General features: G+C 39.9%; 3 protein-coding genes across 7 annotated transcripts; 1 reads left to right on the top strand and 2 right to left on the bottom strand.

Annotated features, from left to right (window-relative positions):
- Positions 1–1,904: 1,904 nt before the first annotated feature.
- LOC121780325 lies at positions 1,905–4,469 on the top strand. 2 transcript variants are annotated; one of them, XM_042177896.1, is made up of 4 exons: positions 1,905–2,175; positions 2,813–2,925; positions 3,021–3,105; positions 4,021–4,469. In XM_042177896.1, exons 1-4 carry the CDS (start codon positions 1,963–1,965, stop codon positions 4,108–4,110), a joined length of 501 nt encoding a protein of 166 aa, XP_042033830.1. In that variant the 5' UTR covers positions 1,905–1,962; the 3' UTR covers positions 4,111–4,469. The 2 variants fall into 2 exon arrangements, with proteins under 2 accessions (XP_042033830.1, XP_042033831.1); XM_042177897.1 differs by having other exon boundaries at positions 4,070–4,469.
- A 130-nt stretch (positions 4,470–4,599) lies between these two features.
- LOC121780323 lies at positions 4,600–7,214 on the bottom strand. Its single transcript, XM_042177895.1, has 3 exons — positions 6,734–7,214; positions 5,210–6,156; positions 4,600–5,135 (listed from the first exon to the last, which is right to left on the bottom strand). Exons 1-3 carry the CDS (start codon positions 7,039–7,041, stop codon positions 4,783–4,785), a joined length of 1,608 nt encoding a protein of 535 aa, XP_042033829.1. The 5' UTR covers positions 7,042–7,214; the 3' UTR covers positions 4,600–4,782.
- Positions 7,215–13,424: 6,210 nt separating this feature from the next.
- Positions 13,425–25,393, bottom strand: LOC121779813 (G-type lectin S-receptor-like serine/threonine-protein kinase B120). 4 transcript variants are annotated; one of them, XM_042177250.1, is made up of 9 exons: positions 24,745–25,393; positions 24,001–24,633; positions 23,812–23,910; positions 23,651–23,725; positions 14,768–14,871; positions 14,475–14,685; positions 14,159–14,396; positions 13,924–14,074; positions 13,425–13,849 (listed from the first exon to the last, which is right to left on the bottom strand). In XM_042177250.1, the coding sequence occupies exons 1-9, from the start codon at positions 25,331–25,333 to the stop codon at positions 13,544–13,546; spliced, it is 2,406 nt and encodes an 801-aa protein (XP_042033184.1). In that variant the 5' UTR covers positions 25,334–25,393; the 3' UTR covers positions 13,425–13,543. The 4 variants fall into 4 exon arrangements, with proteins under 4 accessions (XP_042033184.1, XP_042033183.1, XP_042033186.1 ...); XM_042177249.1 differs by having other exon boundaries at positions 13,915–14,074; XM_042177252.1 differs by lacking the exon at positions 13,924–14,074 and having other exon boundaries at positions 13,721–13,849.
- Between the last annotated feature and the right edge of the window lie 547 nt (positions 25,394–25,940).

A 25,940-nucleotide genomic window follows, 5' to 3' on the forward strand; every position in this document is an offset into this window, starting at 1 on the left:
TAGCATCTTCGGTCTTATATTTGAGATTCTCTCCCAAGCTCACAGCTGTAATAAAGTACAAGCTCCCCCGACATCGCTCCTCCTAGCAAGAGCAGCTTCACATAAATTGTGGTACAAGCAAGCAAGCGTCCCACCACCCCAGCTATAGCTAGCACATCGTTCTACATCCATGAAAAATTACAAGTAGAAGAATGAAATTTTATTTCCGGAGGCGTTCGGGATCATCAGACCACCAAGTAACAGCAGACAATAAACACAAGCACGTTTAACATATATATACTGGTCGTGTTCATCACTCAACTCAATCCTCAGTTGATTTGATAAGCTTGTCTGCTCCAAACCATTTCTTTCAGCTCAATTGTATTTGGTACAAATATAAGATAATCCAAAGACAGTTACATCCAATAGTTGGCATCCTTGGTGGGGATGTAACCCGTCAAAGCATCCCCGTCAACTTTGAGGCCCCATAAGACCTCCACGTCTTCCAAAGTCACTGTCGCTTCATCGACTGGAAAGTGAAACGTGTGAGTCTCTGGCCTGCAGCGTTCAATCAACGCGGTAATAAGATGGTGGTCAATGTCCTTTAGTTGACCACACCTCAATATGCCGCCGAACCCCATCTCGTCTACTACTGCGAATACACAGGGATGTATGGGAACATCCCAAATTATTCCTTCTTATCTTCTGCAGCGGGCGTCTTCTGTTTCAACTCCTGCCCATATATTATTAGAGACGTGTTGTCTCTGAAGATACAAGACGGAAGGGTCCTCAGGATCACATAAGAGTCTTCGACGAGAACTTGAAGATGATGCCATAATTCACCTACACAACATTCACAATTCAAATTAAACAATACACAAACCCACACCAATTTCAATAATGGGATACGATTTAAGCCAATATCACAAAATGGAACACCAATATCAAATAATGCACAAATTCACCTACACACCATTACACAAATTCACCTACACAAAGTTACACAAAATTATAACACAATTCACCTACACAACATTACATAAAACAAACTAAACAATATACATCAACCTAAACAATTTCAATAATTTGTCACTATTGAACCCAATATCAAATAATGTAACACCTAAACCCAAATAATGCAATACCAATTTAAAACCCACATAAACCAAATCAAGTTGCCCAATTTTTAAGCTAGAACAACACTAGGGTTTAGGTTTTTAATCAAATTTATACCATAACTAAACACCAATATCTCAACTATAGATCAACAATAATGTCATTCAAACAAGCCAATATGCTAAATAATAATGCAACACAGAATTTCCACTCAATTTAAAACTCATTACAAACCCTAAATAACTATCAAACAATTACTCTAATATTGTAAAAGATAAGCATACTAACCGAAAAGTATATGAAATATGGGGAAGAATAGCACCGATTGATGGAGGGAGGGCGAAATCACAGAGAAGAGGGCACTGTGTGGATAAAATCGCGATGTGTGTGGCGTGAGTTTCACGATTTAGGGGAGAAGAGTATGATATATCATTCTGCATAAACATGCCAGTGGTGTTGGTGTCTTTAATTAAAACACGCCACCGTCGTTGGTGTTTTTACTTTAAACACGCCAATGGTGTCGGCGTTTCTAGTTTAAAAACGCATGCGGGATAGGCGAGTATAAATTATATTTTATGATTTATTTTATCCGAAATTTGCTTGACACGCCGACGTTGGCGTTTTTTAATTAAGCACGCCAACCAAGTGAGCATGTTACGATAAATACTGTATTTGCATAAAATAAGACGAAATTGTAAAACGCCATTTTACTTAAAAATACGCCAATATGTGTGGCGTTTTTCACATAGTGGAAAGAGATCTAATAAAATGAGTACATTTTTGTTATTATAGCACTAGAGTGCCCCCAGGCCCCAGATCCAATTTTCTCCTCTCTGAGATTCCCCCATTTGGAAGAAGAACATAGAGATGATGCAGAGATGGTGCTGGAGGCTCCGCTCTTTGGCAGCCCTTGCTTCCTCTACCCACCTCCGCCCTCCCGCCGCTGCTCGTCTCCTCCACACTGTCCCCAATTTATTCCACAAACCCCCACTCGCCTCTCGTTCTCTAATTGCACCCAATTTTACCTCCCACATCAGCGCCTCCACCTTTCCCACTCCTATCACACAGTCGCCTCTCTCTGTAAGTGTCTCATTTTAGCCCTGGCTCCTTTTTTCTGTTGTTTTCTTGTATATGTGTTCCTGGTGGTTGAAAGCTGGCTTTTATGCTTGATGTTGGGTTATTTCCATACCAGAATATCTGAAGGTGCTTGCGCATTTTAGATTACATTGCTCCCCCACCTTCCACCATTGTGTGTGTGTGTGTGTGTGTTAAACATTCTTGATTTAAATTTTAGGAGATGTTTATCGATATCAAGTAATTAGGAATGTTAATTGCTATTTCTATCATCAGCCTATTGGTAGAATGTGATGAATTTTTCTGTAAAGGTTGCTACTTTGTATTGGGATCCGTCCATGTGTCGGATCATCCTACTCGATTGAGTTCTGGGTCAGTTTGAACTGTCAATCTTAAATGTTGTTATCTAAATGAGATTTCACAAGTTTCCGACACTTTTTGCGTATATCGGTATTATACTCTCCACCGTCTATGGTCATTTTGGTCTTGATTTGTTGTGTTTTCTCCATTTGTTTCTTGCTATTAAAATTATACTACATTTTTCATCTTGTCGACATCATTGGAATAGAACATATGTTTGCTGTGATAGGGATTTGTTTATTCATATCCTCTCATGTCTTGTATCGAAATGGTATCTTTTTAGTTGATCCAAGTACGGCATATCACTGCTAAGCAGAGGAAGAGGAAGTTGAAGAGTAGGAAGCCAATGACTCCAGTAGTTTCCAAAGTCAAAAAAGTCAAAATCAAAGGCTACTCGTATGTATATAATGCCTTCGATAGATGCACTATATTTTGTCAATTTTCTGGAGCTGGGCAAGAAACACTGATAATGTGATGGTTTTTGTTATTAGGTCTTATAAAAGCAGATTTAGGCTTATGCATGATGGGCAAATCAGGCGGTGGAAGGAGGGGAAGAGGCATAATGCATTCTCAAAGGTTTGCATACTAAGCATCTCTTAGATATTTAAATATATATACTAGAAAAAACGAGTAGCTATTACCGATAGGGAAGTTGTCGAACAGGTTACTTGAGACGTCTTCCTTTTTCCAGTAATTTACCACCTAAACATAGATTATCCTAGCTCTAATAGAGCCCTTGACCTGGTAAATATCATATGATCATAGATCTTCTCAACTTTGGAAGAGTTGGAAGGTTTCTATTGAGTACGTTTCACACTATATGTAAAAGAAGTTAGTACGTTGAGAATTATTGCAAGTTTTAGCTATAATTTCTTTAATAGTACTTCATGTAGAAGTCTAATTTGGTATATAAAAATTTTTAGCTATACTTATTGCAAGGTTTAGGTATAATTATCAGTACAAGGCTTACTAGCTAGAGGATTTGATGGAGTATGTCCTGAACTTTCCATTGCATCAGATGAGGATCACATATGAAATATAAGAACATTCCGGTGCCTATCAGTTAATAGTAGCAGCAATTATGCAGTTTGTAGTACAGTTTGGTGGTTTTTTTCTTTTTCCACATCTCTTTTCTCTAGAATGTGCTTTATGGTCAGGTGTTGTAAATAATACTAAGGTACTGGATTATCCATAAACAAGGAAACTAATGCTTCAGAGAACCGACTACGTACTAGCTGAGTTTGTGGAGTATTCTTTAAAATAGTTTGTTTCCGCGTGCTTCACTAAATAAACAATGATCGGATATTTGGCAAATAATATATTTAACTGATCCAGTATTACTCCATTTTATTTTCGTTCTACTGATTTCACCTTTCCCTTTTCTGCCAAAATCATTCTCCTACTCTGATTCCTCTCCTTTGATGTTTTCCACTGGCATGTCTTCAAATATAAAATATACTAGTAATAAAATTACTTGGTTTGTTATTGCAGTCTAAGAAGTCAAAACGACGACTGAGACAACCTGGTATTGTTCCTGCAGCTTATGCAAAGGTAATGAAGAAGCTAAATTTCTGCGCTTGAAGCAAAGTTCGCAATGCAGCAGCCTCGTTGTCGCTGGGAAGGCTGCCCTTGTCATCAAAGCATACTTCATCTCATGATTTCCATACAGCTTGTAAGTCAGTTTGTCAAGGCTCCTCTAACTGGTTGATAGATTTAGTCCAGATTTGCAGTTTTGCGGATTACTGCATTTCGTTTGAATTGGTTGTCTTGATGGTTCAATTGTGCTTTCCTCAACAAGACAACTGCTCAAAACGCTGAGATGTATAAGGTGGGGTTGCAGCATATTTTGTGCTTGCAACATTAGAGGATCAAGAAAGCTGTTTGTTTTTTAAAGTTTCAGATTAATTACGATTTCTATCTTAGAGATTTTATTTTTGGCATGATAAATGCATCCTTGATTTTAGGAATTTTCTTACATGTAACTTCTATTTATATCCCAAAACTTCCTTAAAAGCAAAAAAAGGCTACAAATCTATAAATTAGTTGACAAAACAGCAATTCATACACTTGTTATCCTAAAAGGTTTCTTCTGATCCTCATCATTTGGAGAAGCAACACAGGTTAACTTTACATGCCACGCCTCTTTTACAAAAAGAATATGAAATAGATCCAAACTCATCAAGTACATCAAAAAAGAGAAAATAAAGAAAGAAAAAAGCAAACAACAAATAAATGAAAAGGGCAAACAGTCTTTTAAACTTCAGCCTTTCCTTTAGCTAGAACCTCAGATAAAACAGTAGTCTTGGAACGATCAGCAACAAATTCAGGGGCAGGGGAGTTCTTCCCACTTTTGATGACGTGCCCGGCTGCTTTCGCTCCTTTGAAGCTGCTGATATTTCCGAATATCAGAATAACCATCCCCACGAGCCCTGCACAGAACGATGCTCCAAACGCTCTGCCAACGTTTCCAGGTATGGAAGTTGCTACAGCGAATCCTGCACAAGCTCCCAGTGCTCGTGCCCATGAAAACCACACAGAAAATGCACCTTCTTTACCTGCAGGGGAACAATCCAACCACAGAACCCTCCCGAAAGCATGCAGGAAACCTGTCAAAGTGTGTCGTTCTTCAGCATATAACACATTTGCATAAGTAGCAGGGACTCAAAAGATAGGTATGCACCTGTGGCGGATCCCTGTATAGCTGCGAAGAAAAACAGATTGCCTTTAGTCCACATGGCTCCTTTATAATAGAAACCAAACCCTGATGCCAAAGTGGACAATATGAACCCAAGAAGCTGCATCTTCTCCGCATCTAATTTCATGGTTAGCTGAAGTGGATGTACCAATGGAAGAGAAGCTATAGGAACCATGAAATATGTTAGCCATAGAAACAATATGTTCTTTGTTTGGAAGCAACTGTATCCCATGGCATGAAGCAATGCTGCTCCGAAAATGCACATTGACATAAAAGATGATAGGAAAACCGCAGCAAGACTCCCTGCAGCATGCGGGTATCTGAAGATGGACAACACGTGCGTTATGGGCGCAGAATGTGATGGTGCGTCGTTGTAAGTTGTCGTGGCTCTGTCCGTGCTGAAAATGTGGAGCAATCCTAGACCCCAGACAAGGCCACTGAATATGGAAACAACCCACATTGCAGTGAAGTGGTCTTTGTGGCTGAACATGTGGTATGTAAAGGAAGACATGATTGCAGCTCCCAAGCAGCCCGCTGCAGTTGAGTAGAGGGACAGACGGCTGGTGAAGGATCTTCTGTTTGCAAACTGTTGCTGCGGTATGACGGAGCCTGTGAATCCGCGGATCATTAGGCCAAGGTGGCGGGCATGAGCTGCACCAACAATGGTGTTTGCTGCCACGATGATGGCAATGTATGGTGGAAAGATCCACGACTTCTTGAAAAAGCCGGCTGGGAGGCAGAAGATGGCTCCGATTATGGTGGCTGCACCAGCTATAAGCTGCTGATAGTGGCTATAATCAAGGAGGATCGAAACAATGCCCAATACAGGCGCTGAAAGAATTAGCCCCATGAACCAAGAGATCGAAGTCCATTCCAGCGGGGATACATTCTTCCCACCCAGTTTAATTGCCCTGTGCACCAGTTCTTCATATCTGCGATTATCCGTGGAGATCATTAGCTTTAGTCACACAGAATACCAGTTACTATAGCTACAAACATAAGATTTCAAACAAAACATGATTCAATAGTTAATAACTTCAGAAATTGCTTCCAAATGTTTGAAAACATTTCACAACTAAATGCCTAGGGCTTTTTGCAGTTTGCTTTTATTTAACTAATCTATGTTCCTTGAAGTAATGAACAGATCTAAAACGGTTCAAAATACTTGAAAACTTTTTTCACAACTTTAGCTCCAAAAATCCAGCCTAAGCTGCCTACACGGCCACATTAGGCTGTATTTCTTCAAAAAAACATTCCATTCTCAGGTGATTTTGGTGTTCCTTGCTCACATTCATGCTGTATTTTGAATTTTTTACGGTAAAAATGAACAAAACAACTACAAACGAAGAGAAATCTACAAAATCAACAAATTGCATGCTGTAGCAGCTAAAACATGACAAAGGGGGGGGGGGGGAAATGAGTAGTTTGAGGAGAAAGGAAAAGAAAAATAGGGCTAGGGTTTGGTAAGTTGACAAGTCTGGGAAGGAGATAAGTATGTAGAGAAGTTACAGTAGCATTTCAGTGTGCTTGCAGGTGACATTCTGGTAGCTCCTCTCCCAGCCCTGCGGCGGCGGAGGCGGATCCGAGACGGTCTGGCTGATAATAAGCGGGAAGACGATGGGGATGAGGACGGTGTGGACGAAGTAGGAGCAGAGTCCGTACATGTACCAGCCGAGAACTTCAGCTTTGGAGGGTTTCTCCTCGAGTCCTCCTCCTCCTCCGCCGGCCTTGTACATGTCCTGCGCGGCCACATTGTGAGAGTCTGGGGTAGTAGTAGCCATGGCTGCTTCCTTTTGCTGCGAGCTGATTTCTGCCATGGATAAATATATAGCGCAGCAGGAGGTGTGGGTGGAAAAGAGAGGGTTTGGTTTGGGGGTTGAAATTGTGGAGTGTGGCAGTAGCAATGAGAGTGTGAGGGGCAGAGGTGTGGAGAAATTTGCAGAGAGTGATAGAGCTATGTAGCGTAGCAGCGTCACAGCTGGTGTTGTGGTGTTTTCGAGAGAGAGGGTTTTATGATTTGAATTGGTTTAGTTTTAGTAGGTAAGAGCATCCGCGGCGGTGGCGAAATTTTAGTAGTTAAGAGCATCCGCGGCGGTGGCGAAAAAATTTTAGTAGGTAAGAGCATCCGCGGCGGTGGCGACTTTCGCCACCGCCGTCTAAACATGCCCACGGTTCACGAACCGCCGGTTCCGGTTCGGAACCGCCGGTTCCGGTTCGGTCGTCTTCGGAACCGAACCGTGAGGCTATTTCACGGTTCCGGTTCCGGTTCGAAAACCGGCGGTTCCGGTTCCGGTTCGGAACCGCCGGTTTTCCGGCGGTTTTGGCGGTTCCGGTTTTCGAACCGGCGGAACCGCCGGTTCAATTTTTTTATTTTTTTTTTTAAATTTGAAATTTGGCTTTATACAATAAATCGGAACAAGACAATGCATAATTCAAGCACAAATAAGACGAATAAGGAGAAAATGAAATAAATTTTATTGATTTTGAGTTGTAACGGACAACGATACATTACAATTTACAATACATAAATATACAATACAACAACATACAACAATATAATATAATTTACAAGTGTCGCCGCCTCGTGGGACTCGGAAGGTAAATAAAAAAACATGAAATGGGGGGGGGGGGAAGGAAAAATTGAAAAGGGCTTGGGATCAACTTAAACTTTCAAAGTTAAACTTTTCAAATTTAAGTTGAGTTGCCTACGTATCCACAATTTTATTGAGGAATCAAAGCCCACGTAGTTCTCTTACCTTAGGATCAACCATTTTTTCTTGCAAAATGTTTCCCATTTTCTAAGCAAACACATATCAGCACGCCATATACACATTGCTGCATTTCTAATAGGGGCAATTTGATCTTCCAAAGCAATCAATGCATCTCGAACACATTGATTGCTTTGGAAGATCAAATTGCCCCTATTAGAAATGCAGCAATGTGTATATGGCGTGTTGATACGTGTTTGCTTAGAAAATGGGCAACATTTTGCAAGAAAAAATGGTTGATCCTAAGGTAAATTGTACTTGAAGATCATTAAAATATATTCCTCATTTGATAAATATCTTATTGGTGAAAAAGTGGGTATCTTTGAGGCAGATGGTACTGGAACACAAATTTATATATGGAATCTGGATGATACTTCAAGATCATATATAAATTTGTGTTCCAGTACCATTTGCCCCAAAGATATCCACTTTTTCACCAATAAGATACATATCAAATGGGGAATATATTTTAATGATACATTACAATTACAAATAAAAAAACATGAAATGAGGGGGAAAAAAAAATTGAAAAGGGCTTGAGCTCAACTTAAACTTTCGAAGTTAAACTTTTCAAATTTAAGTTGAGGTGCCTACGTATCCACAATTTTATTGAGGAATCAAAGCCCACGTAGTTCTCTTACCTTGCTTACCTTTTTGGTCGGCTGTGCTCGCCGTTCACCGCCCCCCGTCGACTCATTGCTAATGTTGAGTGCTCTCGCTTCTGACCTCGTCATCGCCATCGGAATGTGTATACGTTTTCGGAATGTACCGTATCCTCCACCCCTTCGGAATGTACCGTATCCTCCACCCCTTTTACTTCTGACGGGTAAATGTACCGTATCCTCCACCCCTTCGGAATGTGTATACGTTTTCGCAATAGTTGCAATACACATTATAAGTGTTAGGATCGTTACTATCTTGTACCTTCTTGAAGTGTTTCACCATGATGTTGGAGGTTAAAGACCTGTCAGCTGGTCTAGGAGGTTGAGGAGGACGAGGTTGTCCACGACCACACCGACTCCTTGGTGGTGGTGGGGGTGGCATTTCTTGAACCTCTTCTACCTCCTCCCCCTCCTCCTCGTCGTCATCATCATCATCGTCTTCATCAACATTCACAGGGGTTGGACTTTGTTGGGAATAGGCACCGCGACCGGGAGCACCACTACCGGTACCAACATAAGCATCGCCTTGGTATTGAGAGCGAGAGAGAGCAATAGCATGTGCCACATCTTGCTCTTCTCGAGCCTACAAAATAATATTTGTATTGTAAATACAAAATAAAATTATGAACAATAATGTAATGTAATTCAAAATTAATTAAATTAGTAGATAATAAATATTAACCTGCCACTCATCCATGTTCATTTGAGAAATTTCATCAATAACGGATCTCCGAGATGGCCTCTTGGCCTTTCCCTTTCCCTTATCAACACGACCTTCTCGGGATGAAGACATATTGCTATGTAGAAGTAGAAATGTAGAAATATGGAATAATATTTTTTTTGTTTTAGCAATTGAGAAAGGAAGACAACTTATAGATAGAACTACGGGAACAAGTATAAGTGTATAACAATGCGTAATAAGAGTAGCACTTGCGTAATTAAATGGAAGCACAATAGCACAAATGAGAAATTGGAGACAAAGAGAGAGAATTGAGAGATTGAAGAGAGAAACTCTTATTAACACAAGAGTGGGGTGAATGTAAATGAGGATAGGGGGGTATTTATAGATAAAAATGGGGGAAAATGGAAGAATTTCGAATTTGAAATTTGAAAAAAAAAAAAATCAATTTTCGCAAAAACCGGCGGTTTTTGTCGGAAAACCGCCGGAACCACCGGTTTTCCGGCCAAAACCGCCGGTTCCCGGGCCGGAACCGCCGGTTCAGTCAACGAAACCGTATGCAAAAGCTGCGTTATGTCGCCTCGTTTCTCGCGCCGCATCCGGAAGCCCTGAACCGGCGGTTAACCGCCGGTTTTCACGGTTAACCGCCGGTTAACGGCCGGTTAACCGCCGGAACCGGCCGGTTTTTCAGCTGAAAAGTTGCCGCCGGTTCCCCCATCAAAATGCCTCGAAATTAGCACCCGAACCGGTGGTTCGGCCGGTTAACCGCCGGTTCCGAACCGTCCGGAACCGCCGGTTCGGTCACGGTTCCGGTTCGAAATATCTTGAACCGGAACCGGACCGCAACCCGAATTCCGACGGTTCCGGTTCGGGAAAAAGTCCATGGTTCCGGTTCGGCGGTTAGCCGCCGGAACCGGAACCGGTGGGCATGTTTACCGCCGTCCGCGCCGTTGGCAAGGCGAAGGACCGCCGGCGCTGCTCGATGTATCGAGCACGTCCGTGCCAGCGGACGCACACGTGTCGCGCTCCCATTCGTCAACGGCATAGCCGTTGTTTAAACTTTTTTTTTTAAATCGGTTTTTTATTAAAAAAACCGATAAAAAAAAAAATTCACTTCCCCAAAAAAATATATCCGTTTATAACCATTTTTTACACCTTTTTAATTTTTTTTTCATTTTTTTTACCCAAAAAATACACACTTTCATCTATAAATACCCCCAATTTCACCCCAAAAATTCACATCAAACTACACTTTCATCATCATTCTCCAATATCCATTCTCATCTCCATTCTCTCATATCCATTTTCATCTTCATTCTCTCATACCCTACAACATCACTATGTCCGGCCAAGACGATAACCCTTCGGGCTCCCACGGTTGGAACCCCGAATGGTTCGGTTCACAACCGTTTCCTAGTCCGGAAACGGAATATTTGGCCCCTCCTCAAACCCAAGATTCGGCCGTTCCGGGTGGCTATCGTCCATACCCAATCGACGACCAAGGTGCCTCCGAAGGGCGCTATGGGTGGACACCGGACCGAGCGGTTCCCAACGCCGCCCCCAAGGAAGGAAGAAGGCGGCGGCCAACCGTCGTCGCGGCTCGACTCCCGAAGCCGCTCCCGCTCCCTATGTGCCACCTCCACCCCCGAACAACTCGCTGTGGATGCTCTTAAGCCAACTCAATATGGCCGATAGGTCATCTATGACCCCCACGCAACTTGAAACACACGAGACCATGATAAAAGGTCTCCAAAAACAATTGGGGTTGATCCCGCCGGATGCGTAGTCTTATTAGGAGTTTAATTATGTAATTTTTAATTTTTAGGATTTTAATTATGTAATTTTTAATTTTAAGGAGTTTAATTATGTAATTTTTAATTTTTAGGATTTTAATTATGTATTTTTTAATTTTATTTGTAATTTGTAATATTTATTATGGTTTTTAAATGGATTTTAATATTATGGAAATGTTATTGTTTAATTGAATTTTATATTAATTGTGCTCGTCCTTGCGGAAGAGCACAGTTGTGGGTGTTGTGCTCTTGCCAGAGAGCAGGCATGAATAGTACCGCCCGGGCCCACAACCGTGCCGCTGGCAAGAGCACGGTTGTGGATGCTCTAACGGCACATCACGTAATCCTATCTTTTGTGTTGTTACAACAAAAAGGAGATTCCATCGCCTTGGCGGCCCCCACACTTCGGCCCGACATCATATGAGAGGGTTCAATCAGGGTACGCATTTACCTTTTAAGGGGGAGACCTTAACCCACTAGCTGCCAAAAGCCCATCTCCCAAGGCCTCACACTTGTGCCTGAAAGATGGAAACAACTATACGACAGTAGTGGGAAATATCTTTTGTGTTATTATTTTTATGTTTGGTTTATTCCATACTAGTATGATAGCTACCACCATATAATATAAGGTGACAGATAAATGTTACTACTTTCAATTTTTACATAATCTTAACCTTTTGTTTATCTATGTTTTTGTTTCCTTTATCAATATTTACTATGTTACTCCCTCATCCCTCCATCTCATCTAAATAAAACGTTTCTGTTTTGGTATGAAAAATGAATTTAGATTATGATGTTTTAGTGAATAAAATTGTAAATAATAAAATAGGATAGAGAGGAAAGAAAGAAGTACTAAATAAAGTAAAAGATAAGAGTAAAAGAGATTATTTCCAAAATAAGCAATGTCTCATTTAGGTTATGACATTCTAAAATTGAATAGCACAACACATCACTTAGGCTAGGCGAAGGGAGTATAATACTCCGTATCAAAGAACGAATAAAATAAAATAAAGAAGTGAAGTAATAAAAATATGAGTGATGATAAAGTGTAAGAGAACATAAAAATATGAAAGATACTAAAAGTGTTGTTATTTTTAAAAAAGTAAATGACTAAAAGATAAATATAACTATTTATAGGCTGAAAGATTGTATGGACTCAACTGAAAAATGTTAAGTTCCTATAAATAACATTACTTCATCCTTCCTTTTTTAAGTGATTTTTTTAGACTTCCAAATAAAGTTAGTCATATTTTTAGCGAAGTTCAATATTCTTACTTTATTTTTTTCTTATATTTTATTCCTTTTACACATAATTAACAAAGCATTACTGTCTTAAACTTTTTAAATATCTCTGAACGGAGATGGAGTATTAGATAGCACAGCTATGTGAGAAAAAGAAAGAGGCCTTTGAATTCTTAACCATTGCCTCTGCTTGAAATAAGACTTGCTAAAGTGGTAATTAGCCTTAATTAAACGGCACAGTGTACATGGCAACCTAAAAATTCCACTTGATGTTAGTTTACCCTAACAAAACTTTTCTTTTTTCTTTATTCCCAACTTTATCTTAAATTTAACAATCATCAAGATCACAGAGTGTATTTCCTATTTGAATTCTACTTTTTAATTTCATCACTTCAAAGAAGGTGAATTCCTATAAAAATAGAATAAATAAATCAAAGCATGGAGTAAAAGAAATACTGTATTTGACATTAGTGATGTGGGGTAAGGTCAAAGCAAGCATTACTTTACCAATAGTTCCATGATTTGTGCCGTTAGAGGATGTTAACTTTTGGACAACATTGTTGGAGTGAAATTATAACCAATTTCATCATTGGGAAACATATGATATGATTGTTGAAAAATGGATTTACTTTTTCTTTTATGTGACTATGACTTAATTTGATGGATATCTTGATCTTGTTGACCACTTTTGTGGTACAGTCGAACACATTATTTTGATTTCTGAATGGCCAGAACCCATTGAAAAAAGACCATGGCCCATTTTATTTCTAATAAAAATTGAAAATTAAATATAAACTCTAATTTGATTGGTGAATCCTAATTAATTACTGTATTTAAAGTTATACTAAGACAGTAATTTGAAAAAAAAATTACAATCATGATTCTCTCAATAAATCTATATCTGTATCAATAGCCTATAAACCATGCATGATGTCAAATTATATTTAAGCAACTAAGTTATTGAAATTAAGTAAGTGGACAAGCAAGGTTTATTTTTCATTTTAGAGGAAAAATTAGGGATTAGGGATTCAATTAAAAAATAAAAAATACCCCATATTGAATGGTACAGAATGTTGGTAACTGAAAGTTTTTTTGGACATATTACAAAAGGAATAATACTGTAATATTTGGATGAAGAACAAAATACACCAAAAAATGGACAATTAATCTATGTTCTATCTTCCTGATAACTGAGAAAGTGTGACTTGATTGTCTGATGACTGCTGTGGAGTAGCTTTGTCCACTTGTTGAAATACACTATTTCTTGTGATGAATGATGGATTTTTGGGCATTGGCAGAGTTGCTGTCTCATTTTTGAGCATGAATAAAACATCTTCAATGGTTGGTCGATCCACTGCATGATTCTCAACACACAGAAGCCCAATGTGAATGCATTTCCGCAGCTGCTCTAACACACATGACTCCTTCAACATTGGATCCATCAGTTGCAACGCATCATCTTTTCTCCACAGCTCCCATGCCTGCAATTAAACACGTTCGTTTCCAAGAGTTTGACACAAATTGATGAGAGATAATGAAATCATACGAATCTCACGTATTCCACGATGCTCAAGGGGCCTTCAATATCGTGGAAGCTGTTGTTTTTCCTACCGCTCACAATCTCAAGTACTAAAACTCCATAACTATACACATCGGATTTGACTGAGAATATGCCTTGCATTGCATACTCAGGGGCCATGTAGCCACTGTGACACATTGCATCTATTTTTTAGTTATGAATAATTATGCATCAAGGTCTATAGGAATTAATCATATGCTGCATGACTTACTAAGTCCCAACGCGCCTGTTTGTGTTGACTTCACTAGTGTCTTCTTTGAAGATCCTTGCAAGACCGAAATCAGAGATCTTGGGAGTCATGTTGTGATCAAGTAGTATGTTGTTTGGTTTCATGTCACGATGGATGATTCTGAGGCGGGAGTGCTTGTGGAGGTATAGTAGCCCCTGAGCAGTCCCCTCGATGATGTTGAACCGTTTCTCCCAATCTAGCTGCTCCCTCCCGGATGGACCTGTGTTTGTGCAAATTTTTACTATTCACTAAACTAACTTGTTAATTTGATGATTGAAATGTGGATGAGGAGACTTACTGAAGAGAAAGCAATCCAGACTTTTGTTAGGCATGTAGTCATATATAATCATTTTGTCCTCTTTGTGAATGCAAAATCCTATAAGCTTGACAAGGTTGACATGCTGCAGCTCAGAGATGAGGATGAGCTCATTTTTGAACTCAAGCAAGCCTTGTCCTGACTTTCTCGAAAGAAGCTTCACTGCTATGTCTTGGCCATCTCCTGTTCTACCCTGTACAATAATGTTGTTGATTGACTGATTCACAAAGACAAAGTAAACAAGTAAGTGGTGTCTTAGTTATGAATGACCTGACCTTATAAACAGGGCCGAAACCGCCCTCTCCGAGTTTGTTGTTGGAAGAGAAGTTGTTAGTGGCAGATATGATGGATGCATAAGTGAAAAGCTTAAGCTGATGACCATTGGCTCCTCTGTTGTCGAGCTCGTAACTTCCTGTGTATCCGTCCAGTGTGAGGAGTTCATGCAATTCTTCCTCCCTTTTCACTGATGGTCATCCAAATATAGCATGACAATTGAGATATATAGATTTCAACATAATGAAAAAGAGAAATACAAACATGCCATGTATTGCTCACCCTTACGATTTCGCATGATCAAAAGAACAAGTGCCAATATAAGCAGTACAACTGCACTGACTACACCCAGGATTATTCCTATATACTTCTCTTTTGCTGTCACAAAAATTTCAAGTTAGGTCATGAAGAAATGAGGAAATTAATCCAGGCAATATGATAAAAGTATACTGAGAATTAAATAAATTGATTGCATACCAATATAGTACAATCAATATGTGTATTAGACTGAGAAAAATGAAATTATAGAAACATGAAATCATTCTACCAAGATGTTTCTGTAAAGTCCAATCATATTTTCTATCATAGCGTATCAGAACAACTAACGATCCAAAGTAGAAAATGTGCTAATAGCAAGGTACCTTTTGGTGAAGATTGAATAACATATATCTTCGGCGCGTTGCCTGAAAAATCCTGCTCCCACTTCAAATCTCTACCAATCCAATAGCTGCAGCCGTAGCCTTCTCCTCCTTGATATCCCGCGCATTCACAATTATCCCATTTCCAGCAGGCGTCCCTGCAGTCACTCAGGCTAAGGCCCGCGTTGGTGTTGGTAGTTGTAGGCACTGGTGGCGAGTTGGATGTAAAGTATCCCGACCTCAGATCAACCACCTGACGCCGTTTCAAGCACTTTGGCTGCTCCCACAACTCACACCCTTTGTCGTATAAATCATCACCAGAGTTGTAACCGTAGCAAACGCTGGCCATAACCAGGACCATAGGCCTGTCGATGGTCGTTATGTTCCCCGTCTCGTCCAGCAGCCACCCTGAAGTAACCTTCCGGCTGTCCATCGTCCACCTATTATGGATCACTGTATACATAAAGTAGTCTCCTTCGCTTGTTAAGTTATAGTTGAAGTTGTAAGGATCAGGCCTCCTATAGAAATTCTCGAAAATCTTGACATTCTCAAAATAGTTGGAGTCATAGTCCACGAGGCGTCCGCTCCTCCAGTAGGCCATCCCTCCCCGTCTGATGACCAGCTCGCCTTGACTCGGATCCCACTCCAGAGTGAAAGGGCCGGGAGCCGGATTAGACGGCGTGAGCCATGAAGTGATCCTGGTGTTGGCTGATAGTTTCATTCCTGAGAGAAGGGTGTGAGTGGGGTGATCATAGCTCTGGCATAACAGTTGAGTAGCATTTGAGAGAAGTATGAGATTCCCATTATTCAAGAGTGTGGCGGTTATGTTAGTTGTAGTGGTTTGGGATAGGCCGTTGTAGACGTGGATGGGATCGGTCGCCTCTGGTGCCGAGGGTCAGCAGGGGAGTGGAGTTTGTAAAGACAGGGTGGTCCCGGTTGGCAATCCAGACTGCTTTGTGATCAACAGGAGCGCCCTGGCCGCGGTTGAACACGACTGCTATGTAGGTGTTGTTTGAGAGTGGATAGGCTTCAGGGGTGTAGAAGCGTAACGTGAAGAGGCCGTTGGGAGAATCGAGTTGAGATGGTCTCCTTGTCTCAGAGTGTCGATGGAGGAAACTAGTTTGATGATGCTGAGACAGAGTGTGATACATATCCATACCAAAATTGATCTGCGGGATGAAGCCTTGTTGGGAATCTTCATCATGGTGGGTTTGGAAATTACGAGGATCAGTGTTTTTACTTTTTTTTGTGAGGTTTGAATATACCATTAGTTGGATATTTGGATTGGATTGGATTGGATTGGATTGGATTGGATTGGATTGGATTGGATGGGTGGAGATTACTCATTACCAAGTTTTCAACCATTACAAACTTTGACTTAGTTTTTTCTTCCTCCTTTTGATTTTCATTCATATTTCTAAGGCCAATAAATGTTTGATTAGTTTCCGTGTTCGTTCTGTGTGATTGTCCGAAGTTTCTAGGAAACAAGCTCCTTAATTAGGTTCCGTTTACTCATTATACATTGAATGGCATGCATAAACTTCAACAAGCAAATAGGTGGGGAAAGAAAATATGAACAAATACACCATTCCATCTCATAAAAATAGAAACTTTGAGAACTGCACAAATTTTTATACACAATTTATAAAATATAAAAAAGAGATAAAAAAAAGTTAAAAAATTATTAGTAGAAAATCAACCCTAAAAAAAGAATATAGGTGCATAGAAAATAATATTGGTTGGAGCTTTATTAGGACTATTTTCCTATAGTCAAATAAGTCTATATATATTAAAAATAATACTTCTTCGGTTTACCATTCATTGGCTCGATTTGACTTGGCTTAGATTTTTTTATGTAATATCTATAAGCTTAAAATAGAATATAAAAATGCAAAAAAGACTACTTTTATGGGATGTAAGTGTTGAATGCTTTTATGGGACGTAAGTGTTAGGTTTGGTATACTGAAAAGTATGTTTCGGGCTAGTTGGCGAGAATTGAATCTTGCTTGTATACGAAAAATTCTACAATCCACTTTTAACTCGATTCAGTATTATTCGAGCAGTTTCGCACGAATAGAATCACTATTATTATTACATTGTATGTGCTTGTGCATTTATAAGATGTTTTACAAACATTTTAATACATAAGAAGCAAACAAAGCCTAAGTCTTTTACTTAGTAGACCGGTTGTGAGCGTCGTCCACTTTAAGGTAACACGGTCAGATCTATGCAATGCTTTGCAAAAGAGAAAGAAGAATTTCACAACCCAGATAGGCTTTGGCTACTTATCGTGAAAGGTTGCAATGTCAGTCCGATTATTTCTAAGTATTACTGAAATAAGATGACGTTGGTGTGGTATAACACTGAACGGATCTAACAGCAAGACATGTCTTTATGCTATCTACTGAAAGACGAGTTCTTGATAAATAACTATTTCTTAATCTATATACGTTAGCATTGAGCATGCGGTATTGATTATGCACTACTTTGACTTATCAAATGGTGCGGGTTTTTCGCAACCCAATAATCCTGATATATTGGGTAGTGGTGATTAATATCTAACGGTGCTAGGATTGCTATTATGTTGAATCGTGCGCGAGGTGAGTCTCGTTTGATAACGTCCTCAAGAGGAGCTTGAACAAAGTTTTATTATTCGGAAACTGGCCAGTTGGAATTTAATTATTCCATGAATAATAAATGAGTGTTTCTTGCTGAGTCTACTCTTGGAATTAATAAGATGTTAATTAAGTCCATAGCAGACTTCAATTAATTAATGGACATTTCTATCTTAAGCGCAACAAATAAACATTTAAACAACGTAAACCCGGATTACTTGTAATTTCGGATTTGGATGAACAATGCAATATTACTTCTGTAGTGGCTGCTTGTAATATTCCAATATTAGCTTGTATTAAATTGTGGGTTCAATTTAATTAGTAAAAAGCTAATTGGGTGAGGCCATATCCAAAACATCCCGTAGATCCCTGACTGGGCCCAATATGAACTTAATATAAATAGGAGAATAAAGGAGAAAGAAAACACACTTAATTGTTTTCAAAAAATTTCGTCCACTCCTATATTCCATAGGGGACGTTTTTCTCTCTCCTCCTTCGCGAGGAATTTCTGTCTTCTTTATTTGAGTCATAGTATTTTGATAAGATCAACATACACCGATTTCGAGATACAGTTCTGGAACCAGTTAGAAGATCCGTGGTCTAGTATTGAAGATCATGATGTGGAGAAGGCGCGAAGAATCGATGATTCTTTGGACAATAAATTCGGTAACTCTAAACCGTAGAAATCATGTTTTAGGATTTATACTTCTTTGAACATAAATTATTTGCATTCTAGCATACAATTATGTGTTAACATGTGAATAGGTTAATACCATAATCTGTCAAATAGATCTTACGTCTGATTTATTTATTTTGTATAAATCTTCCGCTGTGCAATAGGATTCAAACCCCAGCAATAAAGAGTATGATCTAATATTGTGGTATTCATATAATTGTTGATATTGTAATGTGAATTTCATGTGTTTAGGTAATAATTTTGCTTTTTAAAAATTTATTTCTAATGGAAAGAGTATTTGAGAAGATATATATATATATATATATATATATATATATATATATATATATATATATATATATATATATATATATTTTAATTTTGAAAAGATATTTTTTACTTTCTTCCACACAAAAGATAAACAGTTAGTTATTTTGTTTACCTTTTTTAATTTTACTTTATTCCTTTGGATTTCATTACTCTTTAAAAAATGTATAATTCTCTTTTGAGAAGGTAAATATGAAATATATTTTTTGAATTTACATTTCCTCTTAGTAAAAAGTAAAATGAAATATTTATTGGGTCCATCCAAATAAAAAAATGTGAGACATTTTATAGAAACGGAAGGAAGTATTCACTTTTCATTCATATAGCTCTAGTCGAACAATTTATGAGTTGAATAGAATATTAGAGCATTCACAATGTGAGCCTTAAATCCGGAGCCCATCTCAGAGTCATCTCCATTTTCTCCTGCCACGTCAGTAGACCATCTCAGAGCAATGGTTGCCCATCCCAAAGCCTATCTTACAGTTCATCTCATTTCCACATCGGTACTATTTTTATATATTTCACTTTTAATTATTGGTGTAAATTAAAGATAACATATAAATAATAAAGATAACAAATTTTATAAAAAAACAAAATAAAACATCCTACAATAAACATCGCCGGAATTAGTGGACTTATCGGAATTCATTTTGCTAGAGAGAAGTGAAAAATTAGATTGGAGAAGGATGAATTTGAATTTATGGGGAATGAGGTATATATAGTAGATAAAAGAGATGAATTAAATTAAAAAAAGGATATCGGCGTCTCGATCGGCCCGAGACCCCGCAATGGAAGCCTATCGCAAGGCCGATGAGGGTTGATATCCACATTGGCTGGGGGGATGCATCAGCACAAGGGCGGATGCATTAGGGTTGGGAGATCGGTCCCCTCCCCACAATGGGAGCCGATCATAGCCGATAGGGCGGCCGATTGCTCGGCGGTGGCGATCAGCCACCATTTTGATTGCTCTTAGGGGAACAAAGAAACGCTCTTATGAATAGTTCCTGTTTTTGGTATTTTTTGACCAACGTATTTTTGCAATTACAATTATCTTCATCTCATCTCATTTTAAAATACTCTCCACGTCCCGTAAAAATAATGTACACTTTTTTTATTTAGTATCATGGAATCAGAAAACGTGCTAATAGCAAGGTACCTTGTGGTGAAGATTGAATAAGATATATGTTGGGCGAGTTACCTAAAAGATCCTGCTCCCTGCACGTCATACCTCTACCAATCCAATAGGTGCATTGGTAGCCGTCTCGTCCTTGATAGCCCATGCATTCACAACTATTCCATTTCCAGCAAGTGTCCCTGCAGGCTGAGTTACCTAAAGGACCCTGACCTCCTCAGATCAAACACCTGACGCCGTTTCAAGCACTTTGGCTGCTCCCACAACTCACACCCTTTGCTGAGAACATCATCACCAGAGTTGTAACCGTACCAAACGCCCCTGTCATCGTCATCGATGCTCGTTATGTTCCCCGTCTCATCCAGCACCCACCCTGGAAGTAGCCTTCCGTTCAAGCATTGTATACATGAAGTAGTCTCCCTCGCTCTGGTTAAGTTATAGCTGAAGTTATCATCAGGGCTGGAAAAGAAATCATTCACAGTGCGATGTGGTGGGATGAATGAAGTGGAGTATAATTTTAACCCAAAACATATTGTATGGTACTAATAATGATTTTATTTTGTAATTATATAATTCACATAATTAAGTGACCAAAGAAGAAACAAAAGCACGAGAATAAAACTACAATTGCCATATGAAAAAAAAGCTATCATAATCAGCCATCACTTTACTCATTGTTTTTCTTGCTTAATTTCTGCAATTATGGTTGGTTACATGCATCACACGATGATATATATGAAGTATGAACCACTGACTTTTTAGTCAAAACACAAGAGTAGTAGTATAGTTTTCTAACGTCCCGTTATGGTCAGAGGAGATTTGAATTTTTCAACATCCAATATTGCATGTTAAAAAGTGCTAAGAAACAGACATTTCTACTGGACTTGGTGTTATTTATGATCTGAGATTGTAGGTCATGTTTCTTGTTTGATAAATGTGAAGAGAATTTCATTTGTTTGAGGTGATATATAACACAAATAATTATATTTGGATGAAAAACAAAAAGTGGACATATATTCTAGACTAAAGGTCCTTTTTGGTCCTAAACATACGGCGATTTTTTTATTTTGGTTAAAAATATTATCTTTTGAATTATTCGGTCCATCACATTTGAAATCGGATCACATTTAGTCCGAAATGAACGGAAATGTTAAAATTTAACGGTCAACGAAAACCGCGACGATGGAGGCGATCACAATGCCGGCAATCGCTCCGGCGGAGAGCTTCTTCTTCTTCGGATTAGCGTTTCCGCACGAATTGAGAGGCTCGCCGCAGAGCGATGTGCCGAGGAAGGAGGATTTAGGGGTTTTCGAAAGGGAATTGGGGATTGAGCCGATTAGGTTATTGCTGGAAACATCGAATTGAACTAGGGCGGGGATAGGGCCGGAGAAGCGGTTTTTATGCAATAGAGAGTTCCTAACCGGGTCAAATTGGCGAAACCCGGCGAAATCGGGCCGGATAAGTTGTTCTCCTCTAGATTGAGCCACACCAGCGAGGTGACGGAGAAGAGGGTTTGGGGAAGCTCGCCGGTGAAGAAATTGTGCTGTAGGTAGAGATTGCGGAGGGAGGTGAAGAGGTCGGGCGGAAGGGGGTCGGAGAGGGCGTTGTAGCGGAGGCTGAGAGTCTGCAGATTGGTCATGTTGGAGAAGGATCTGGGGGGAGCTCGCCGGAGAGGCCCATTCCGGGGAAGTGGAACTCGACGACGGAGGAGTTGTCGGGGGAGCAGTTGACGCCGGGCCAGGCGCAGGGGGTGGGGCTGGAGAGGTTCCAGAGGAGGACGTGGCCGCCCACGGCGGCGCGGTCGGAGGCGATGTTAAATTTTAACAGTTTCATCCATTTCGGACTAAATGTGATCCGATTTCAAATGTGAGGGACCGAATAATTCAAAAGATAATGTTTTGGACCAAAATATATTTAGGACAAAAAATGACCTTTACTCTATATTCTATGTTCTATCTTCCTGATAACTGAGAAAGTGTGACTTCATTTTTTGATAACTGTTGTGGTGTAGTTTTGCCCACTTGTTGAAACACACTATTTCTTGTGATAAATACTGGATTTTTGGGCATCGGCAGAGTTGCTGTCTCATTTTTCAGCATGAATAAAACATCTTCAATGTTTGGTCGATCCACTGCTTGATTTTCAACACACAGAAGCCCAATGTGAATGCATTTCTGCAGTTGCTCCATCACACATGAATCCCTCAACATTGGATCCATCAGTTGCAATGCATCATCTTTTCTCCACAGCTCCCACGCCTGCAATTAAACACGTTCGTCTCCAAGAGTTTGACACAAATTGATTAGAGATAATAAAACCATACGAAACTCACGTATTCCACGATGCTCAAAGGGCCTTCAATCTCGTGGAAGCTTCCATTTCTCCTACCGCTCACAATCTCAAGTACTAAAACTCCATAACTATACACGTCCGATTTGACTGAGAATATGCCTTGCATTGCATACTCAGGGGCCATGTAACCACTGTGACACATTACATTTATTTGTTACTGTATTAGTTATGAATAATGGAGATGGTTCATTTCAGTACTCTTACTAAAGTTAGAACACATAGCCCTAAACCATATCAGTTTGCAAATACCATATTATTAGTAGGCATTACAAATATTATCATCTGATTCAACATTAGGAACTGATATATTTTGTAATGCCAACATTAACAAACTGATATGATTTTTCAGTTCTCAAAGTTTTCATTTTAACTAAATTCTCGAAGGAACCAATCCCTATGAATAATTATGCATCAAGGTCTATAGGAATCATGACTTACTAAGTCCCAACACGTGTGTTTGTGTTCACTTCATTAGCGTCCTCTTTGAAGATTCTAGCAAGGCCAAAATCAGAGATCTTGGGAGTCATGTTTTGATCAAGTAGTATATTGTTTGGTTTCATGTCACGATGGATGATTTTGAGGCGGGAGTGCTTGTGGAGGTACAGTAGCCCCTGAGCAGTCCCCTCGATGATGCTGAACCGTTTCTCCCAATCTAACTGCTCTCTCCCGGATGGACCTGTGTTTGCACAAATTTGTATTCACAAAGCTAACTTTTTTGTGATTGAAAAGTGGATGAGGAGGAGACTTACTAAAAAGAAAACAATCCAGACTTTTGTTAGGCATATAGTCATATATAATCATTTTGTCCTCTTTGTGAATGCAAAATCCTATAAGCTTGACAAGGTTGACATGCTGCAGCTCAGAGATAAGTACGAGCTCATTTTTGAACTCAAGCAAGCCTTGTCCTGACTTTCGCGAAAGAAGCTTCACTGCTATGTCTTGGCCATCTCCTGTTCTACCCTGTACATTAATGTTGTTGATTGACTGATTCACAAAGACAAAGTAAACAAGTAGTGGTGTCTTAGTTATGAATGACCTGACCTTATAAACAGGGCCGAAACCGCCCTCTCCGAGTTTGTTGTTGGAAGAGAAGTTGTTAGTGGCAGATATGATGGATGCATAAGTGAAAAGCTTAAGCTGATGACCATTGGCTCCTCTGTTGTCGAGCTCTGTATGTCCCTCCAATGTGAGAAGTTCATGTAATCTTTCTTCCCTTTTCACTGATGATCGTCCAAATATAGCATGAGAATTGAGATTATTGATTTCAATGGAATGAAAAAGAGAAATACAAACATGGCATGCTCACCCTTACGATTTCGCATTATCAAAAGAACAAATGCCAACATAAGCAGTAGAATTGCACCCACTTCACCCAGGATTATTCCTATATACGATTTCGCTTTTGCTGTCACAAAAATATCAACTTATCTCATTTGGTATCACAACAACTAACGATGTAGAATTAACCGTCAGTGAAATGCATATAGCAAGGTACCTTTTGGTGGAGATTGAAGAACATATATCTTCTCATCGGCACCAGAATTATCCTGCACCCATTCCAAATCTCCCCCAATCCAATAGCTGCACCCATAGTCTCCTCCCATATAATTCGCATAGCCCGCGCATTCGCAGTCACTCCATTTCCAGCAGGTATCCCTGCAGTCACTCAGTATAAGGCTCTGGTTTCCATCGATAGTTGGCATAACCGATCTCCCTCTCACGTCCCTAAAATCTCCCGACCGCCGATCAAACACCTGATTCCTATTCCTGCACTTGGGCAGCTCCCACAGCTCACACCCTTTGCTGTAACCATCACCAATAGAGCTGTAACCGTTGCAAAGGCTGGCCATAACCACCCTCAGGCCCCTGTCATCGATGGTCGACACGTTCCCCGTCTCGTCCAGCAGCCACCCTGAAGTCACCTTCCGGCTCTCCATCGTCCTGCCTTGGATCACTGTGTACACGAAGTAGTCTCCTCCGCTAGTTAAGTTATAGTTGAAGCTGTCGCGATCAGGCCTCAAATAGAAATTCTCGAAATTCTTGACATTCCCCATAGAGTCGTTGTGATAGTCCACGAGGCGCCCGCTCCTCCAGTACGCCATCCCTCTCCGTCTGATGACCAGCTCTCCTGTGTTAACGAAATATATAAATATAGCTAACCATCTGTCATGATATCAAAGCGGGTCGCTGGCTAAAAAAAAAAAGTTCTGAGGATGGAACCATATGGATTTCTATGAACCTGGGCTCGGATCCCACTCCAGAGAGAAAGGGCCGGGAGCCGGATTAGACGGTGTGAGCCATGAAGTGATCCTGTTGTTTGCTGATAGTTTCATTCCTGAGAGAAGGGTGTCTGTGGGGTGATCATAGCTCTGCCACAACACTTGAGTCGCATTTGAGAGAAGTATGAAATTGCCTGTATCGGTTAGTGTGGCGGTTATGTTAGTAGTAGTGGTGTTTGATCCTTGGGCGGTGTAGACTTGGATGGGAAGGCCTAAATGGCGGGTGATGGTGAGGTCGCCGCGGGAGCTGAGGGTCAGCTGGGGGTCGGAGTTTTTGAGGATGGGGTCGTCGCGGTTGGCGATCCAGATTGCTTTGTGGGAGACAGGAGCGGAGGCGCCGCTGTTGAAGACGATGGCTAAGTAAATGTGGTTTGTTGATTGGTTGGATTCAGGGGCGTAGAAGCGTAGGGTGAAGAGGGCATTGGGGGAGTCGAGTTGAGACGCGGAGTCGAGATAGTCTCCTTGGGTAAGAGTGTTGGAGGAAACTGCTTTGATGCCGACACACATTGTGATGCATATCCACTGCAAAATTGAAGGAGCCATGGCCATGGGGTTTGGAAACGATGAGGATTAGGTGTTTCTCCATTTTTTTTGTGAGGTTTGACTTGAATAACATGAAAACAACTGTAGTTGTGAGGCCACAACACGCTTGACTTATGTGTGATGTAGTTGACTTAGCAGGACCTCAAATGAACTTTCTAGGAAATAAGCTAATACTGACTGGTCTGTTACTCAATTACTCCTACTCACAACAGCCATACACACGCTTTAGCAAGCAAATACGCGTAGAAAATACACAAAAGATGTAGAAAATAAAGGTAGTTTTCGTAAAAACTTCGAGAATCGAAAATCATATCAGTTCTATAATACTATCTCCGTTCCATTTAAGATATCCATCTTTTCTTTTTGGCTTATCTCACTCAAAATGTCCATTTTCTTTCTATGTTTAAAAATAAATCATTCTCAACCTCTTCTCATTAAAATATTCAACTACTTTTTTCTCTCTACTTAACAACTTTTCTTAAAATCTTATGTCACTCAAGAATGTGAATATCTTGAATAGGATAGAGGGATTACATTAATACTCCTAGTTGACCACACGAAAAAATATAGTATTAATATTGAGGATTGTTGTTATTGTTGTCGGTTATTGAAC

The sequence above is a fragment of the Salvia splendens genome, chromosome 19, assembly GCF_004379255.2.
Source record: "Salvia splendens isolate huo1 chromosome 19, SspV2, whole genome shotgun sequence".
Classification (NCBI taxonomy): Eukaryota; Viridiplantae; Streptophyta; class Magnoliopsida; order Lamiales; family Lamiaceae; genus Salvia; species Salvia splendens.

Coding starts and splice junctions, on each gene's coding strand:
- LOC121780325 (XM_042177896.1), top strand. CDS start 1,963: ATGATGCAGAGATGGTGCTGGAGGCTCCGCTCTTTGGCAGCCCTTGCT. Junction 2,176..2,812: donor TCACACAGTCGCCTCTCTCT/GTAAGTGTCTCA, acceptor GTATCTTTTTAG/TTGATCCAAGTACGGCATAT. Junction 2,926..3,020: donor GTCAAAATCAAAGGCTACTC/GTATGTATATAA, acceptor TTTTGTTATTAG/GTCTTATAAAAGCAGATTTA.
- LOC121780323 (XM_042177895.1), bottom strand. CDS start 7,041: ATGGCAGAAATCAGCTCGCAGCAAAAGGAAGCAGCCATGGCTACTACT. Junction 6,157..6,733: donor AAGCACACTGAAATGCTACT/GTAACTTCTCTA, acceptor GGATAATCGCAG/ATATGAAGAACTGGTGCACA. Junction 5,136..5,209: donor TATACAGGGATCCGCCACAG/GTGCATACCTAT, acceptor ACACTTTGACAG/GTTTCCTGCATGCTTTCGGG.
- LOC121779813 (XM_042177249.1), bottom strand. CDS start 25,333: ATGGCCATGGCTCCTTCAATTTTGCAGTGGATATGCATCACAATGTGT. Junction 23,911..24,000: donor TCTTCAATCTCCACCAAAAG/GTACCTTGCTAT, acceptor TTTTTGTGACAG/CAAAAGCGAAATCGTATATA. Junction 14,686..14,767: donor GTTTCGGCCCTGTTTATAAG/GTCAGGTCATTC, acceptor ATTATTGTACAG/GGTAGAACAGGAGATGGCCA.